Genomic DNA, 18886 nt, shown 5'->3' on the forward strand with positions numbered 1-18886 from the left:
GGCTCCCTCGAATAATTACCATTTGCAAAATCCACCATCTTGAACATCTATCTCCTCCTATGATTTTCAAGCTACATCATTGAGAGATATGCCATTCGATTCGTAAAAAAATATCTAGCGATCCACCGATGACATTCCTGATTTCGTTTTAGTTTGGATCATATATTGAAAAAACGAGGGAGGTGAAGAGAAAAATGAATAAATCAGAAAAAAAGCATCATAAAAAAAATGATCAGTCGATCGCTAGATATTGTCTTTACGAATCGAATGATATGTCTCTCGATGTTGTAGCACGTTAAACGAATGATTTTTCGAATAATTTGCACGAAAAAAAAATTATTCATTTCTGTTTAACATTTGTGTACCAAGTTTCAAAATGATCCATCCGTAAATAAAAAAAAGTTGTATATGACCCAGACGCTCCCCTTAAACTAAAAATGCACCTATTAACCAACAATACTGTATTAATGTGCGCCTTATAAAACTATTCGCACTGAAATATTTATACGTACAGGCGTCAACGATAATTTTGGGTAATTTCCTCTTTAAGCAAATCTTCAATGGCTTCAAATGTTACTCAATACGTTACGAGAAGCACTTCGACGTATTTAAAATTCGACGATATTCCTAAGTCGCTTCACTAACATGTCATTTTATGATGAGTTCAGCCATGATTTCTAGCGCGTGTGATTTATAGAGATTGAAAGTGAAAATTATAATGATTTAGAGAGATTATCTTGAATTATAGCAATTGTAATAATTTCTAGGATTTTCCGATATGCTTATTAGCTATCGATGTAAGCTATGATTTAACTTTTCCTCGGTTTAGCTTACTTATGTTATATTTCCGATGTATACTTTTGATTTACGCGAAATTTCAATTTCATTTTTATTATGTAATGCATTTTTAACGACTTTGTTCCCCATCTCACTGTTCCAATGGTCAAGATTGTATTAAACAACTCAACGTAAAGTCAACTGAACTTATGAGCTAACGAGTTTCAGTAACGTTAGCGTACATACAAAGAAACGATACTCTTTCATTTTAGGATCTCGTTTTTTTATTCGATATCACATTACAGTTTCTCTCTTTTATATTATAAATATCTAATGCCCGTGCATTTCCGAGCGAGAACTTGGTCACGAAGGCCAGCGTCATGCTGTCTCTACCTTGGCATTACGACGCCAGCTTCAAGGCGAGTCAGTGACTTACTCGACGCTTGCCACGTGACAACGTTGACGTCAAAGCTTGCAACAGCTTTTTAATGCTCTTCTCATCTGCGTATATAAAGGAGACGGCAAGCACAGATCCCGTGATGCCAATAAATTTACACAACGGAAATGTGACGGCCATCTTCACCAAAATCTCCTCCGTCTTACGATGGCATCAAGATTTTTTCCTGCTGCACTCATTGAAAAGTTTCTATGCGGACTGCCGAGATAATTGACCACATCCATTTAGAAAATTTTTATCTAAATCTCGTCAAAACCAATTTAGGTCAGAATTCATCTTATTTGACTTTCGAGGAGGTTCAACGAGGAAGTTCAGTTCAACCCTCAGTGCAGTTTAACCTACTGACCTATAGTTATCTGACCTACTGATCACGCCGTCAAGAGACTGATGGAGTAGCAGTCGTTGATCAGAGACCTGTTTCATTTTAGCAAACGACTTAGCCTTATGTTGACTCAGACTTTGATAAACTAATGTATATGAATAAATGAATTAAGAATGTTTTGATTTTGCCTAGTATCTATTCATGCGCAACGACTCTTTAATGTTTCCACGTTTACTGTTCACCGTTAATTCTCTAGATTATTATCCTCTGTATTAATTCCTATCTAAGTTAGCTTAATCTTCTACTTTGTTAGTACTTTCGAGTGTGTTGCTGTGTTTATCTAGAGAGCAAAGATTTTTTTAGCGCATTCATAACGATTTGATTAACGTCGTCGAATGTCTCTATAAGAATTTAGTGATCGGCGCTTCATTCTTGTTTGATACATTTTTTACCAGTTGAATTCTTTTTGTTTATTGTACGTTCTTAGATTATGACTTCTTTGCCTGCTATGTAAGCTGTTGTTGTCAGACTCAGTATACAAGTCGTTCGTGTCAAATTGAGGGACCAATTTCCCCGCGGTAGGGAGGTCGTTACCATGAATCTGAACTTTGTTACTTTTAAGATTTCTGACTATGATGAGACAGGAATATTATTTTTTTATTCGCGAGTAGAACTATATCTACACTACTTGCCTATAAACTTTGATATTCATGCTTGCCTATGATCGTTGGTTTAACGTTCTAACGCTTGCTAAAGTTCTTGCTTGCTATAACGCTTTAACGTTTTTGCTTGCCTATAATCTTTGGTTTAGCGTTCTAACGCTTGCTAAAGTTCTTGCTTGCTATAACGCTTTAACGTTTTTGCTTACCTATAATCTTTGGTATAACCTTATAACGTTCTCGTTTCTTTAGATTTAAGAACCTACGGATCTTTGACCCTTGTTATGTTCACATAATTTTCTCCGAACTGTCTAATTGTTTTATCCAATAGTAACTCATGCTACATGCATGCATAGTTCATTGACATGCTACGTATTGCGTCAACTTGTCATTACGTTTATTTTGAATAGCACTAAATTCGAGAGCGTTAACTTTTTCGTTTTGCTTTTGTAATAAAGATTGAGAACGATCCCAATAACTTCCCGTAGGGAGGAATGTGCAAGGAGACGATGTATAATACCATTCGTCTTTAGATAATTCTTCATTTATAACTTTTTTGTTGAAAGATAGTCTTCTTCAATGCGATATGTTCATAAATATATCCTTGTGTTATCCTTCCCTGTTTATCAAGTTACGTCCATTGTGACGTCAAATGGCGAAGCTATAAAAGCTCTGTCTCGTGCGATTAACTGCAGTTTTGGGCGAGGACCGTTGGTATAGCCCATTGCTCATGTTCCCCTCTAACAGAGTAGAGATTGACAAGCGTATATCCTCTAAATTTATTCTTACTTCAATGGGACGCCGAAGACATCAATGTATAAGCTCCAACTTATTGCCGTGTATCACTATAGACTGAACTGAAATTTGATCCTAATAAAATTCATATAATCGTTACGCTATCAATTCACTATCCTCGAATCATCGCCTCAACTGGACCAACCCTTGGGTCTTACTTGATTACTATTCATACAAGACGTGCACAGAAACGCACATCGTACATTAGAGAAAATGATTAGGGCACAAAAACATTTGCTTCTCCTGATAACATTATATGTAGTATCTGTTGAGAAGCTAGGAGGATGTTAGTTGATGAACATTTTTTAATTTGTGGATTTATGAACAAAACTTTTCATTTCAAATACCCGGTCCATGTGAGTAAAGGACGGCTATCTGGGCAGAAACCTGCTCCAACCCTGATTTTAGGCCTGTAAGGAATCTTTCAATTGCACTTCTAGTAATTAATTGTGAAATACGATTTCATGAAATACCATCTCCTTCCATACGAGTCCCATCAACGGCAGTTAACTGTATGATGGAGTTAGCGCACTTCTTCAACGACACGGTCATCACGCCCAAAAAGTCTGCTTGGTTCTTCGTTTGAATTCTTGAACCAACTGCACAAGAAGGATTTTATAAGTGCATTAGGGACTTCTGATAATAGAAACGGCTTGCAAATACCACTGTTCCATGCAATAAATGAAACTGAAAACTCCAAGAGCCACTGAAATTGCATCTAGCCAAAGGCTCAAATGAAAGAGTCACGCTGAATTAAACATACAACGAAAACAATCATAATATGTTCATTGTTGAATTGAAGTTATGCAGCATTTTACAGATTACCGAATTTTCGAACAATTTATGATATATTTTCAAGCAAACCTTATTGCTTATGAAGTCACACAACTGCAAACAAAATGACTGCGCAAAACAGGGAAAACATTCTGATTCAAATTAATTCACCTGATGAGGGTCGGACAAGCACGGGTGCTGCTTCTTCATGTCTTTCAGAGACGGAACTTCGCTGATGATGTACCGCCGCCGATCTGGGAACGTGCACTGAAGAGAAGTATTGATAGCAAGGTGGTTGGGAATCTTATTTTTGCACTTCATCTTCATATATTCAATGTGAGCTGCGATGCTGGCGTCCTTCAGGCTATTCACGAGCATCAAGGAAGTTGGCACATCTGTGGGAAATTTTTCCCACCATTAATAATTTTTGTAGTCGTTTGTAAATTTGTTGTCTATATGTCGTTTTCTGTTCATGTTGCATTCACAGTTTTGTTGTATTCAATTTAGTTACGTAGTTGGGAGCAGTATCCGCTAGGTTAGTGACTCCTTTCTAAGCATCCATACCGTTCAGACGTCCGATCTCGTATCGTGGCTTGTTTCAAACGCAGCAAGTTCTCAATTATTCAATTCTGGACAATATTCACTTCAGCCAGCAGCGCAACAGGAGCTACTGCTATTCTTATTGTCTGTTTGGTTACTGTTGCACTATTTTTTTGTTGCTGCAATGTTGCAATGCAGCAACAAATGCAATGTTGCTTTTTTTCATATTAATTATTTACGCTCTATGTACAATTTTTTTCTGTGGTACTCTAGACAAATCAATATTCAATTATTATCTCAAATTTCTAATTAGCTACGTGGTCTCTGATATTGGCAGAGGAACTAGTTTCCTGTGCTGTGACCCACGATTCACCATCTTAATCTTAAATTTTCCAACGTCAAAATCTCAAACTGTCCTTTTCTATTTTTCCGTTTGGAGTACCTCCCTTTAACTGATTTCGTCTATATTTCTAATTTGCCTCTTACAAACTGCATTAAGTACTAAGATGCACCAAAATCTTAGGTTTGTCAATTTAGTTATTAGTTGATTATTGGTTGATTCATAATTTGGAATTGTCTGCTACATAGCTAGTTTCTGATCAATTAATTGTTTAGTAAGTAGTTTAATTTTCATTTCAGTATCTGGGACTCGTCGGGGCAACACCATTAAGGAACTTTTTTGCTGCTGCAAACGGAATTACTTCATTGAACCGCCCGTTCTTCAAAGATTTCTATACTACAGCATATGAATTATCAAATTCGGCTCCTCATACAACTGGCCCGATCAACGCCAGTTGCACGTTAAATTAATCTGAATAAATATCAGCTGACTCTATTCTCTTTATTTGTCCGATTGTGTGAGACAATCTTTATTACTCACACATCCAAAAGCAAGGGATGTATCATTTTCGGTGTTAATTCAGTCTTATTTGTTTTTAACATTTTGATTTTATACTTCATGCACTCAAACTTAGGGAGATTGTTATCCACCGTTCTTCTCATGTTTCAAAACTTATGTGAAAGTTTGTACTTCCGGTAAGTCTGAAAAGTTCGAATAGTTTAGTAAAATAAAGTTTCAGCTAAATAAATCATTATTGAATAGTGGACGAAACTTCAACCAAAATTAATTCAACCAATGCGGTTTTAGCAAATAATTTCTATAGCACTGCTGCACGATCAAGAAATTCAATCAAAATGCACCAAGCATCCAGACAATTGCATGCATACACATTCACTGTAGATCCAAAAGACAGACTAGTCTCTTCAAAATGAAATCAAACGGTAGGCAAGCTTATAATTAATGATGCAATACAACTCACTTCAGCAAATCCGTGAGACAGTCCATTGCCAAGGTTCTCGCTTCGAGTCACCGACATGTGGAACAGCCTCCCTGATAGCATCGTTGTCGCTCCGAGTATGAACATCTTCAAAAACAGACTAGACGAAGCTATGCAGGAGCATATGTTCTTCCCAGTGTTAATTAGCAAAAATGAATGGCCCTCGATCATTTGAATCTTTTCGACTATTTAGTATGGGCTATTTTAAAGTGTAGGGTCTGCCGAACACCTCATGATTCTTTGGATAATTTGAAGTCTAAATTGAAACAAGAATGGGACTTGATCCCTCAAGAAATGCTGCCAGTCTCCTGTGAAGCTTTCCAGCGTAGGTTGGAGGCGTCTTAAAAATAAGGGTGGTCATATTGAATAAACATGTTAGAGAAATGTATAGGTAGTTAGTTCTTGGCTATTATCTCCCAACTAAAAATCAATTCACCTGTTCGTTTCATTGAGAAATAGAAAACATACGTTGCCATAAATATGGCGAACCCTATATAGAAGGCAAAAGAATTGCCAGCTCCTGCGTTACACCAGAATTATTTAGACAAAAAATTGTAATAATGTGTTCCAACATATCGCTGCGATGAACAAAAAATTCATCTTAAAAAGAATAAAACTAATTATACTGTAGTTTCCTGCAGCAAATCTTTCATATGTGTTACTTGAAGGTGTTCACAAAATAAATATTTTATTAATTCATAAAGTTACTTACGTTGTAAAACAAGTCACTGCCTCGTACAAATGCTGGACAATAATTCTTTGATATGCAGCCAGAAGACTTTGCTTACTCTTCAAAGCTTGGCGTAGAGCAGGCTGAAATCTTTGGTGTCTGGTGTGAATCTTGAACACAGTGGGCCAATGCTTTGTATTAGAACTTCCACTGGACATGCTTTCTTGCCCACAGTGGCATTTGATGGACCAGGTTGATACTTAATAGGACCGGGTTGATAGAGTAATTCGTAATATCCTGTTCCAAATGAGTCTTGGAAGTAGAAAGATCACGAAGTTCTAGTATAGTATAGTTCTAGCAAAGCTGAAAACCAAGAGGGAAGCCTAACAGTATCATTTACAGACGCGAAGCGATGCTGATTGTAACCTATACGCAGAAGCTCGAAATCAAGCTAAAGAAAGCTGTCGCAACGCAATTAAAACCTTTGAAAAATTTAATGCCTAAAATGGAAAAAACGAAAGCTTTCTATTTGTACTCTAGCTCGTAGTGCAAGATAAAGGACGGTATTTCTGATTTGAAAGTAGATCAACGAAAGATACCCTCTAGCTCAGGGGTCTCCAAACTACGGCCCGCGGGCCGGCTCCGGCCCTCGGCTAGGTTCCATCCGGCCCGCCGATGATATCTCGCATTTCAACATAATGTGTACAAAAATCGAGCGTGGCGTTTATTTCTGGTTAAGCATGAACTAAAAAACAGTAAAAATGCGTGACTGTTGTCTCTAAAATTTGATAAATTATTCACAAATGTTGCCACGAACCACCCAAGACCCTTTGATTGAGGAGAACATTATCGTCCTGGTCTGCTTGCCAGTGTGAACCCAAGTTTGGAAGTGTTTCAGGTGATGATGTCGGGACCAGGTAAGAAGAGAAATGTGGACACTGAATGCCGTGAATTCAAGGAAAAGAGGGGTGCATACTACTTTTTTATCGAGTCTGATGAATTGGCAACATAGCATTATGATTAATATGCAACGATAGTATTGCAGAGCTGAAAGAGTGCAACATTCGGAGACATTATGATACAAAACACTCATCAAACTATTCGCAACTCAAAGGAAAGCTTCTTACAGGCATGCTGAAAGCTCCGAGGCACAACTTGGCAGCGCAACAATTTTTGTTCGAAAAAAGAACGTCGAGAACGAAGCTGCAACAAGAGCAAGTTTCCGTGTGTCACATCTTTTGGCAAAGCGAGGAAAGCCCTTTGCCGATGGTGAGTTAATTGAATTGTGCATCATTGAAGCAGCCAACGAACTCTGTCCGGAAAAAGTAGACTTGTCTAAAACTATAAGCCCTTCGGCAAATACAGTTGCCTGTCGAGTTGAATATATTGGAATAAATATAGTGTCTCAACTCGAAGAAGAGGCCAGATAATGCAAGTACTTTTCCCTCGCGCTTGATGAATCAACTGATGTCACTTCTACCTCGCAGTTGCTGTTTGTTCATGGGGTCAGCAAAGATTTCGATTTGATTGAAGAGCTGGCCACTGTGCACGACATGCATGGTACAACAGGCGAAGAAATTTTCGAAGAAATCGAGAAATCTCTCCTACATTACTGCCTCGAGTGGCAGTGAATGAATGAAGGTGTAATCACGAATCACGAATGAAGGTGAAATGGAAAAAAACTCGCGCACGAAGGCAAAATCGAAAAATTTTCACGAGATAAACATCGCCGTTCGGTAGTTAGGAATGTGTGATCAAAATTTCGTTCAAATCTGTTCAGTAGTTTGGAAGAAATTCCTTGATCACTGCGAATTTCGGCCCGTATCGCCCTATAACTCAGGAATGAAGGTAAAATTAAAAAAAAAAATTCACGAGCTTAACATCACCGTAAGTTATAATGAATACGTGTATCAAATTTCATCAAATTACGTTCATTAGTTTGGGAGATATTCCATGATCGTAGTATTTGGAAATTGGCCAGGAGACCGGCCGCGAGTCATGCCGTAAATTTGTCGGACGTGTAAATAAACCCAAGAGAGGTTACAAAGCAAATTTAGGTGGAAAACCCCATTGCTGGGAGTCGTGTGCTGCACGAGTTGTGTACAAATCGTCAAACAAGCGTTAGAATTTCGGAATTTTCCCCCCTATCATTTTTTTTATTTTTTTATCCTTTTCGCCGCCCACTTTGGTAACCACTGGACTAGACATAGCTATGCTATTGGAAATTTCCGACGTTTATAAATTGTAACGACGTAAATTATAAGGTCGGTGGCCGTTTTAAGATTGGAAATTCCAATCGATTACAAATTTCCCGTAATCTTGCCAGTAACTAATCGAATATATATCTTGATCATCAGACATGCATGCACACAAATTAGTTCAGCACCAAGGAAGGCACCTTACGTTAGGCGCCCCCCAGGAAAGAGGCTTCCACGTCGACAATACACCTGAAAATTGACCAGATGCGTCATCAATCAGAACGTGACGTGTAGAACGCTCAAATCTCGACCGCAAGAACATCTTATGGCAAACCTTCCACAGACTCGTCTAGAATACAGCTGGACGTCTTCGGCCTGTTTCTCATCTTGGATAGCGCTAACGCGCGACGCAATAGCGCAACGAAAAAAGTATAGACACTACTCATGTTGTGTCCATCTTCACGAGCCGTCCATCTTCGTACTTACAGCCTCAAACACTCATTATGGCGCTTCATTGCAATCAGGGGAACGTGCAAACACAGGTACAGCAATAGTACAAATTTAGTTGGCTCCCGCAACCAATCCGAATCTTCAATTTCTCTCAACTAAATTCAAACCGAACACTGTTACAGAGACCTGCATGGAGTGACATTTAAATTGCCCAAACGCCAGTCACTTCGGGGGCGTTTTGGAGAGAAAGATAGGCGCGATAAGAAGGGTATTGGATGCAACAATTCTTCAACTTGGCAAAAAGACTAAGTCGCGATGAATTTTCTACTCCAACAATCGACTGCGTTCGTTAAAAACACTCCTATGTGGGAGTTGTCGTGTGACCCACAGGGTCCGCTACCCATTACTCCAGCCATGCTTCTTACTCTGAAAGACGACCCGAATCCACCCCAGATAGATAAATTCAATACGAAAGCTGCAATGACCCACAGAAATTCTCGTTGGCGTAGAGTCCAATATTTATCGGACCATTTCCGGAGACGCTGGCAGGCCACTACATTCAGAACCTGCAAGAACATCGGATACGGCGTCAGCGAAGGCCACTTTAAATTTAAACGAGGTTTTTTTGTTGAAGGATAAAAAGTGTTGGAGGAATAACTGGCCACTCGGCATTATTAAATCTGTTCCGCTGAGTTCGGATAACCTGGTTCGTTTTATAGTCATAGATGCCGTCAACAGAGACCACAGCCATTACCAATCTAACCCGAATTTAATACTTTAGATAACAGAATTTATGCGAAATCTAATTGCGTTTGAAGCCTGAAGTTTACGAAGCTACATGGCCAGCGATCAGGTCGCAGGCAGGCATAGGAGGTACGCTACTGCTTCGGCTGCCGGTTCAAATCTGAATTAATCTAAATTTATAGGCACGCATGCTCGTCACCATGGGCAGCAAGTAAAGGAGGCAATGCGTGGTACGAGAGTTGGCAATTTCTTACTATAGGTGGTTGTGGCTTGAAGATGTTTGAACAGTTCATTAATTTCAGGGATTCGATGGAAAGTTTCAAAAGAAATAACTTAGTATGCTTCATGGACGTTCAAAAGTTGCACTACAAATTTTGGCTGCACCTGAAAATGCTTTAATTAAAAAAGAAGCTGCCCGAAAGATCAAGGTCTCGGACAAATCTACTGCCGAACTCGCGGCCGGTCTCATGGCCAATTTCCAAATTCAGAGATCAAGGATTATCACCCGAACTAATGAACTCAGCTCGATGAAACTTGATATTGCTTCGTTCGATTTTGCATTTCAGAGGCCGATTTTTAAATTTGTATTGACAAAGAGCCGGTGATGCCAAACACGCCCTGCCTGACCTGGAGGGTGTCTACCTGGCAACTTTCCGAACACGAGCCATAGTCAAACATTTCCGGGCATGTACCATAGTCAAACCAATGCTGTCAGACACCACCCGTGTATCAAGCAGAGTGGCGCTGGACTCTCCAGGCTTCCAGATAACCATGTCTGGTTTGAGGAAGATACCCTCGTAGGGCAGCATGGGCTCCTGGACTACCGTATAGCTTCGTCGCAACCGACCTGAGATAAATTTACAGACGTTATCGTGACGCCTCACCCTGAGACCAGGCTCTACGGGGTAGACCTGAGACATGTGGCAACGACGCCACCTCTGCGCCCGCATAATGGCGTGGGTTACACCTCACCTTCACGGCTTTGATGTAATCACCACCGCTCAGCAGGCGAGTCAGTATGGAGACCCAGGAACTACCCCGGGGGTAGGCCGAGGCCTGGGTCAAAGCCCCGCCACCATCGACGGTATAGCCCAGGGCTACGTCATATAGGAATTGTTTTCCATATACATACCCATTCATGGCTCTATCATGTCACCATTAGGCCTATAGCTTCATATTTCTCGGACGTCACGCAAACTTTTAGCTAGAGCTTTAAGATATAATTTGTACATAGTTATAGCTCCAGCATGTCATTCGTACCTAGTAATAGCGCAAGCATGTTACTATAACACATGTAGTTATGTAGATGCTTGCGTTTTTATTAAAGGGTTATTGAAAATTGTCTATAAGCGTTCTTGATCGGCTTAATCATGCTTTTATTGTTCTCCTTCAGAATCACATGTATTGTGTCCAAAATTATGGCTCCTTTTCAGAATCCAAAAGATTTTTTCTTCTAGAAGTCATCCTGGCGAATTTTCGTGAAGCCACCTCGGTTAAGCTGAACGAACAGGCCTCCAAGTGTCTCAAGTATGCATCTAAATAAACTTTCCCTGGGTATTTCTGTGTCTTTTGCCAAGTAGTAGGAAAAAGGTGACATGCTAGCGAATTAATTACTGCTCATAGTTGAATTTCATGTCAGATTGATTTAAAAATCACAGGTTGAGGAGCGTATGAGAAAATAATGTAAGAATAATAATAATAATGTAATAAAATAATGTAATAATAATTGTATGAGAAAATAATTCAAAGTTACAGCCACATCGCAGTAGTAACATTAATTGAACGTTGCATATTAACGTCAGCACGACGTTTCAAGAATGGCGTTGCTTCAATTTTAATTCTCAACCTTTTTTCATCGCGATACCAACATCGTATTGGGTAGTTGTTTTAGCGTCAATTCAACTAGCGTAGTCCTTCTGGGAGTGTCTGCAGGCATTAACTGTTCCGAGTTTAAGTGACGCTCAATGTCAAGATTTCCCTCATCATTCCAACAGCCAGCGAAATAATTTGGCGCTTTTTTATAAAGTCGCAGCCGAGCGTGATGCAATACTAAAGGCTGCGCTCGACCACTAATGTTTGAGAGGAACCGCCCTAGCATGATAATTTTGTACGTATAAATGAAGAAAATCGAAGCAATATTAAATCTACCCAACCTCCCATATTTTGACAACCGATCAATCGGATCTCGAAACACCCTAATGATAGTTGGGCAACTGAATGCTGGGCTGTACGACTGTTTCTGCAACCTCCTTGTGATCAATTTCTTGAATTATTTGTTTTGCTACGGCCACTGCAGAAGCCCTTCTCATATTCGACTACCTTGATATTAACAAGACGAAGGATGCGCAAAGACGATCTAAAGTCTAAACGTTTCATACTAGTGCATAAATGCAATGTTAAGTTATTCTGATCTAATTTGGTAAACACAATAGTAAATTATAATACAGGCTTACATATCATATTTTATCTTACGACACTGGTCGAATAAATTAATGACTTCAATATCATCGGAAAGTATAGGTATGAGAGTTGACGAGTCAAAGAAGACAATCCTAATATAAAGAAAGCGATACCATAACATTGCAGCTATGTTTAATTGTCGACGGCTGCCAGCGTGCGGCTCTATAATGTTTGACTTTATAGAATTCATCACGCCAAAATCTACCGTTTTTAAGCATGAAATTCAACTTAAATATTTTATTTGAATTAAATTGCAAACGGACATAAATTGTAAGTTGATACTAATGATACATAGGAATTTAAGTTTTCTCAAGATACGCTTGTCCCTGTGATGAATAACAGCCTCGGTGTAGGATGGTCTCATTATCCGCTCGCAATAATCTTTACATTCTATTCCGCTCGCCTGATATCTGAATGTTCGTGCACTTATGGAAGATTCAGCCAATGTTTCCCCAGTCCGGATGGCTTCCTTCATATATTGACTAAAAAATAATGAGACATGAATGCATCTGTTCTGTAGATAAGAGTGCACGCGGGATTTTGAATATTTGCATACATAAAACACTCAATCCTTACATTTTTAAAAGCTTTTATTAATATTTCTCTCGTGTAACGCCTGCGAGAATTTATCTCTCGCAATACCCCAAGGAATATATCGAGACGGGCTTTTCTAACGGCGAGCTGGGATAGTTTCCGGTTAATGAATGGAAGCCAGCACAGTTATCAATATTCTGCGGGGTATCAACTGCATTTTTATGTCCTATATGATGATCAAACTTTCAGTGAATATTGTTAGTTGATCTTACACCGGCATGTAGATATCACTTCCCACATCCTGTTCAGAACTACTTCTCAACTACTTTCTAATTGAATGTTACAAAATTCCAATGAATGTTACTCGATGGACGTCCATTATAACTGGTAACCCCAAGCTAAATACAATTCAATTGCGAGAACTTGAACTGATAATGTGAGATTCAGAAGCTCTATCGTTCATCCAACTACGGGTTTGCAAATGCAAAATCTTTGAGCGACCCCAACTCACTCGCATGATTTTCACGTTCACGTCTCATTCAACCAACACATTAAGTTCATTCGAGAAACCGGTTACTAAAAGCCGGACATATATAATGCATTATTTTATTTCAACAGATATTCCAAAAGAATATAAAATAAACTCCAAAACAGTACTAATGAAGTGAGCCGGATAATGTATGGCGGCAAATGAGCTCTCGCACACCATGTAGAGGTTACCTAATATCTGAGGGTGCGGACTACACGCGATCGACAGTGGTGTTTTTCTTTTGTTCCCAACGCAGTAATGAGCACACAAATCGAATATTGAAAATTGAAGTGAAATTCTGCGTAAACTTTTGGAGTAAAAGGCGGACGGCAAACTTCTCGAAGCATGCAGACTGTAACCGCGAATTAATAGAAATAGAGAAATAAAAGTTTGGGCAGAATTCCGATAATATTTTGTGTGCACAGCGGTAAGTTTTGAAACCGACCTTCATACCTATTACAAGTATTGGCGTAGATATCAAAGCGCTCAAGCGCATTCAACATGCAAGTACTCGGCATACTTTATTTAGGGTGGCGTTCACTTCGATTGCACTCTTCATTCATCTCAATCAATTTCTGGTTGATGTGAAAAATCCTTACCTGTGCACGATTCTTCAATTTTCAAATAGTTGTTATCCGCAGCCATCAGTTTTTATACCAAGGAATAACATTTTTGAGGCAATGGAACGTGAAAGAATCGCAAAATGTTACAATTTTCTCAAAGTTAAACACCCATACAAAAGCTACCAATCAATGCATGTTCTTCTAATCGATATCTATTTGCCACTTCAACACTTGCAATATCGTTTAGACGCACATTCTTAGTGAAGAAACTTTAAGTGGAACAGTGAAGGGAAGAATACAAAAACAAACGTTCCCCTTTGATACCAACAAGTGGCAAATTGCTGCAATAACGCACAGAAATAAATCGAAAAAGCTAATGAATATACCAATTAGGTAAGAGAAACGAGTACCATTTACTGAGAGCTGACACACTATGGCATAACATCAAAATGGCATGGGATTTTAGTTTTAAATGATAGAGGATACCCCAAGCAAATGGTAGAGAAATCTTTCAGTGCCTCCAGAGCGCAACACTTCATTCTAATGAGAACAAATAAACAGAAATCAGTTTCTTGGAATGCACGAAAAAATTGTTCGGAGAGCCAAAGCAAGAACAAGAGAGCTGGTCCCATGCTATCCCAACTCAACATAAAAGCAGTTCATTAACAACGATGCTAGCGTACGTAACCATATGATATATTAGGCGTCGTAAAATAGCTATGGGAGTCCAGGAATACGTAGTTATGGGTGTCGTGCACTCTTGGTTCAGGCGGTGGCAGTCTTCAGTGTGGCCTTCTGCACCTTGTTGATCTTGTCTCCCAGGCTGACGGCCATGCCCTGCACAGACAACGTATATAGCATCAAAATAGAGCATCTTTCCTTAGCTATATAATCACCATTCAAAAGTAGTATAAATAAACGTTCTAAAATAATAACTGAAGCGAATTAACAACAACAGGCATTAAAGAACACATGTGAAAAGCTCGAGAAAATCTAGCAAAGTTAGCTGTTTTCCTAACGATACGAATTAAAAATAATTAATTGAGTAATTCCACGTGCTCGAACACAAAAAAATATATATATACTTACTTCACAAGCCGTAGCTAATTGAATTTTATGCCTATTAAAAGAACAACATATGTAATTTGCAGTTTTGTCTTGCGAATTTCCAAATAAAGAATAATAATAAAATATAATAATAATTAACAAGTAAAAAACAATAATATGTTTCAAGCAAATGCTAGTAGTGTATTATGAACGAAATCGTCAATAAACAAATCTTATTTACTAGTTTATCACATAGAGTTGACATTTACACACACACCTTCATGTTCCAGTAGGCAAAGTTATTTAGCTTTATTCAAGAAGTGAGAGCCACCTTTAAACCGAAGCTCCTAACGTCAGAAATGTTACTGGCCACTCTATATCTCGATGTTTGAAATTGATTTATATTGAATTTCTGTTCTAGACGCATTTAATAATAAATTGCATACTTAGCCATAACTACGATCCCTTCAAAATTCCAACTAATTTTCTCACCAAAAAAAAAAAAGAAAAACACGAATCTCATTCACCGAAGCATCACTAAAGTCAATACTGCTGTCTCTGAACTTGCGTCACAAAAATAGATGAAGTTCTTGTTTAACTCCAAGTATCGGAAACATATGCAAAAATATCGGCCTTTAGATATGAACAGCATTGAAGACGTACAAAGTAACCGAGGACAAAATAGCAAGACAGCATCGTTGACGCTCCGAGTATGAACGCCTTCAAGAACAGACTAGACGAAGCTATGCAGGAACATATGTTCAGTCTTAAAATGCCTAGCAGCTTACGAGCCAAGCAATGAATCCAGCAGCTACCTCAATCAATCGTCAGTTATGGAAAGATCAGATTCAGAAAGCCAGATCCCTTGTGGAATCAAGTCACGAAAAGTACAGGAATCGGCAACAGGCCATGAGCCTATTTCTTCAGTGCCGACAATTCCATTCTATTCTAAGACTCGAGCTGCCCCACCTGGCTCTTGGCCCTGATGCGGATGTGACCCACAACAGAGTTGTCCTTGGAATTGAGCGGCGTCTCGATGCTGAGGTTGGCAAGCGCGTCCTCGCCGAAGATGGAGCGCGCGTACAAGTTAGCGGCCATATAATCCCCGAAGCCTTGAAGCGCACGTGCAGGTGTCAGGCACTTCATGTTGGTGGATTTGCAGAGGTAGTCAAGGTAACCCTTCAGCTCGGTCATGTGGGTCGCTACTGTCACCTGAAATACCAAGATGCATTATTCACAATGAAATACATGTACAAAAAAATTGCACGTGAACAAAGTGTCAAGGCTAATAAAACTAATTGTTTAATAAGGTAGAGGGTACATTATAAGAGTAGTAGGCTTGTTACTGGTTCAGAAAATCGTGATGCGTTTCGCGCTGAAGGACTTCGTTCTTTCAAGTTACGCGGACAAGTCGCACTCATGTGGTGATTCGGTCCATTCTGGTGATGATCACAGTTTCTTTGTTGCCAGTGCAGATGCTTACTTCTCATCACTCGGTTCAGCGATTAAAGCACGGTTACTGCTACTGTTCCACTATAGTGAAGTTGGTATATAGCGTCCTCTTTGCATGCAACTTTACCTGACAGCTTCTGCACTTCAGACTCCAGCTCGATAAGGCTTCTAAGAAACTTAGACGCCGGCTTATTACATTGCTTGGAGCAGAAATAGTGGAAAAGTGGGTCAGTTTTTCCAGTATCATCACAAATTAAGTTGTAGGCTTGGTCATCTATTTGCTCACAGCTACAGTGGTACCATACAAGGCAGATACCATACTAAACCATAGGCAGGTACCATACTAAACAGATTCGAACGAAATTTTGATTATACATTCCTAACTACTGAACGGTGATGTTGAGCTCGTGACAATTTTTTCGATTTTGCTTTCGCTAATGAGTTTTTTATTTATTTTTTATTTCAACAACTTTCGTGATTTCACACTTCTTTATTCGGCCCCTATCGATAGGTAATTTGTCGCTCAAATTCGCGGTGATCAAGAAATTTCTTATGAATTACAGAACAGATTTAAGCGAAACGTTTTATATAAATACCTAACCTCTCAACGGTGATGTTTAGCTCGTGATAATTTTTTCTATTTTGCCATCGTTCGCGGGTTATAGGGATATAAGGAGAAAAGACCGGCATTTCGACCTGCCGGCTTAACTTAAACAGCAATGCTTACTCAAGTTCGCAGTGATCAAGAAATTCAACAGATTTGAACGAAATTTAATATATAAATACATAACCTCAGCAACGGTGATATTTAGCTCCTGACAATTTTTTTTAGATTTTTCCTTCGTTAGCCAGTTATACGGCTATCCGTATCCGGCTCTTGGTTAAATCACGAATGAAGGTGAAATGAAAAAAAAAAACTCGCGAACGAAGGCAAAATCGAAAATATTTTCACGAGCTCAACATCACCGTTCGGTAGTTAGGAATGTGTGATCAAAATTTCATTCAAATCTGCATGTTCAGTAGTTTGGAAGAAATTCCTTGATCGCTGCGAATTTCGGCCCTTATCGCCCTATAACTCAGGAATGAAGGCAAAATAAAAAAAAAATTTTTCACGAGCCTAACATCACCGTAAGGTATAATGAATACGTGTATCGAGTTTCATCAAATTACGTTCATTAGTTTGGGAGATATTCCTTGATCGTAGTATTTGGAAATTGGCCATGAGACCGGCCGCGAGTCCAGCCGTAAATTTGTCGGAGATGTAAATAAACCTAAGAGAGGTTAGAAAAACAAATTTAGGTGGAAAATCCCATTGCTGGGAGTCGTGTGCTGCACGAGTTGTGTACAAATCGTCAAACAAGCGTTAGAATTTCGGAATTTCCCCCCCTATCCTTTCCACCTTCTTCCTCACCACCTCCCAGATCTTTTCACCGCCCACTTTGGTAACCACTGGACTAGACATAGCTATGCTATTGGAAATTTCCGACGTTTATAAATTGTAACGACGTAAATTGTAAGGTCGGTGGCCGTTTTAAGATTGGAAATTCCAATCGATTACAAATTTCCCGTCATCTTGCCAGTAACTAATCGAATATATATCTTGATCATCAGACATGCACACAAATTAGTTCAGCACCAAGGAAGGCGCCTTACGTTAGGCGCCCCCCAGGAAAGAGGCTTCCACGTCGAAAATACACCCGAAAATTGACCAGATGCGTCATCAATCAGAACGTGACGTGTAGAACGCTCACATCTCGACCGCAAGAACATCTTATGGCAAACCTTCCACAGACTCGTCTAGAATACAGCTGGACGTCTTCGGCCTATTTCTCATCTTGGATAGCGCTAACACGCGACGCAATTGCGCAACGAAAAAAGTATAGGCATTACTCATGTTGTGTCCATCTTCACGAGCCGTCCATCTTCGTACTTACAGCCTCAAACACTCATTATGGCGCTTCATTGCAATCAGGGGAACGTGCAAACACAGGTACAGCGATAGTACAAATTTAGTTGGCTCCCGCAACCAATCCGAATCTTCAATTTCTCTCAACTAAATTCAAACCGAACACTGCTTCAGAGACCTGGAGTGACATTTAAATTGCCCAAACGCCAGTCACTTCGGGGGCGTTTTGGAGAGAAAGATAGGCGCGATAAGAAGGGTATTGGATGCAACAATTCTTCAACTTGGCAAAAAGACTAAGTCGCGATGAATTTTCTACTCCAACAATCGACTGCGTTCGTTAACAACACTCCTATGTGGGAGTTGTCGTGTGACCCACAGGGTCCGCTACCCATTACTCCAGCCATGCTTCTTACTCTGAAAGACGACCCGAATCCACCCCAGATAGATAAATTCAATACGAAAGCTGCAATGACCCACGGAAATTCTCGTTGGCGTAGAGTCCAATATTTATCGGACCATTTCCGGAGACGCTGGCAGGCCACTACATTCAGAACCTGCAAGAACATCGGATACGGCGTCAGTGAAGGCCACTTTAAATTTAAACGAGGTTTTTTTGTTGAAGGCTAAAAAGTGTTGGAGGAATCACTGGCCACTCGGCATTATTAAATATGT

At 39.5% G+C, this 18886-nt stretch overlaps 1 protein-coding gene across 1 annotated transcript; it reads right to left on the reverse strand.

Moving 5' to 3' along the window:
• Positions 1-13641: 13641 nt before the first annotated feature.
• LOC108679790 (coatomer subunit beta-like) lies at positions 13642-16089 on the reverse strand. The gene is made up of 2 exons (XM_018168518.2): positions 15826-16089; positions 13642-14646 (listed from the first exon to the last, which is right to left on the reverse strand). Exons 1-2 carry the CDS (start codon positions 16048-16050, stop codon positions 14575-14577), a joined length of 297 nt encoding a protein of 98 aa, XP_018024007.2. The 5' UTR covers positions 16051-16089; the 3' UTR covers positions 13642-14574.
• Between the last annotated feature and the right edge of the window lie 2797 nt (positions 16090-18886).

The sequence above is a fragment of the Hyalella azteca genome, unplaced genomic scaffold (assembly GCF_000764305.2).
Source record: "Hyalella azteca isolate HAZT.00-mixed unplaced genomic scaffold, Hazt_2.0.2 contig2563, whole genome shotgun sequence".
Lineage (NCBI taxonomy): Eukaryota > Metazoa > Arthropoda > Malacostraca > Amphipoda > Hyalellidae > Hyalella > Hyalella azteca.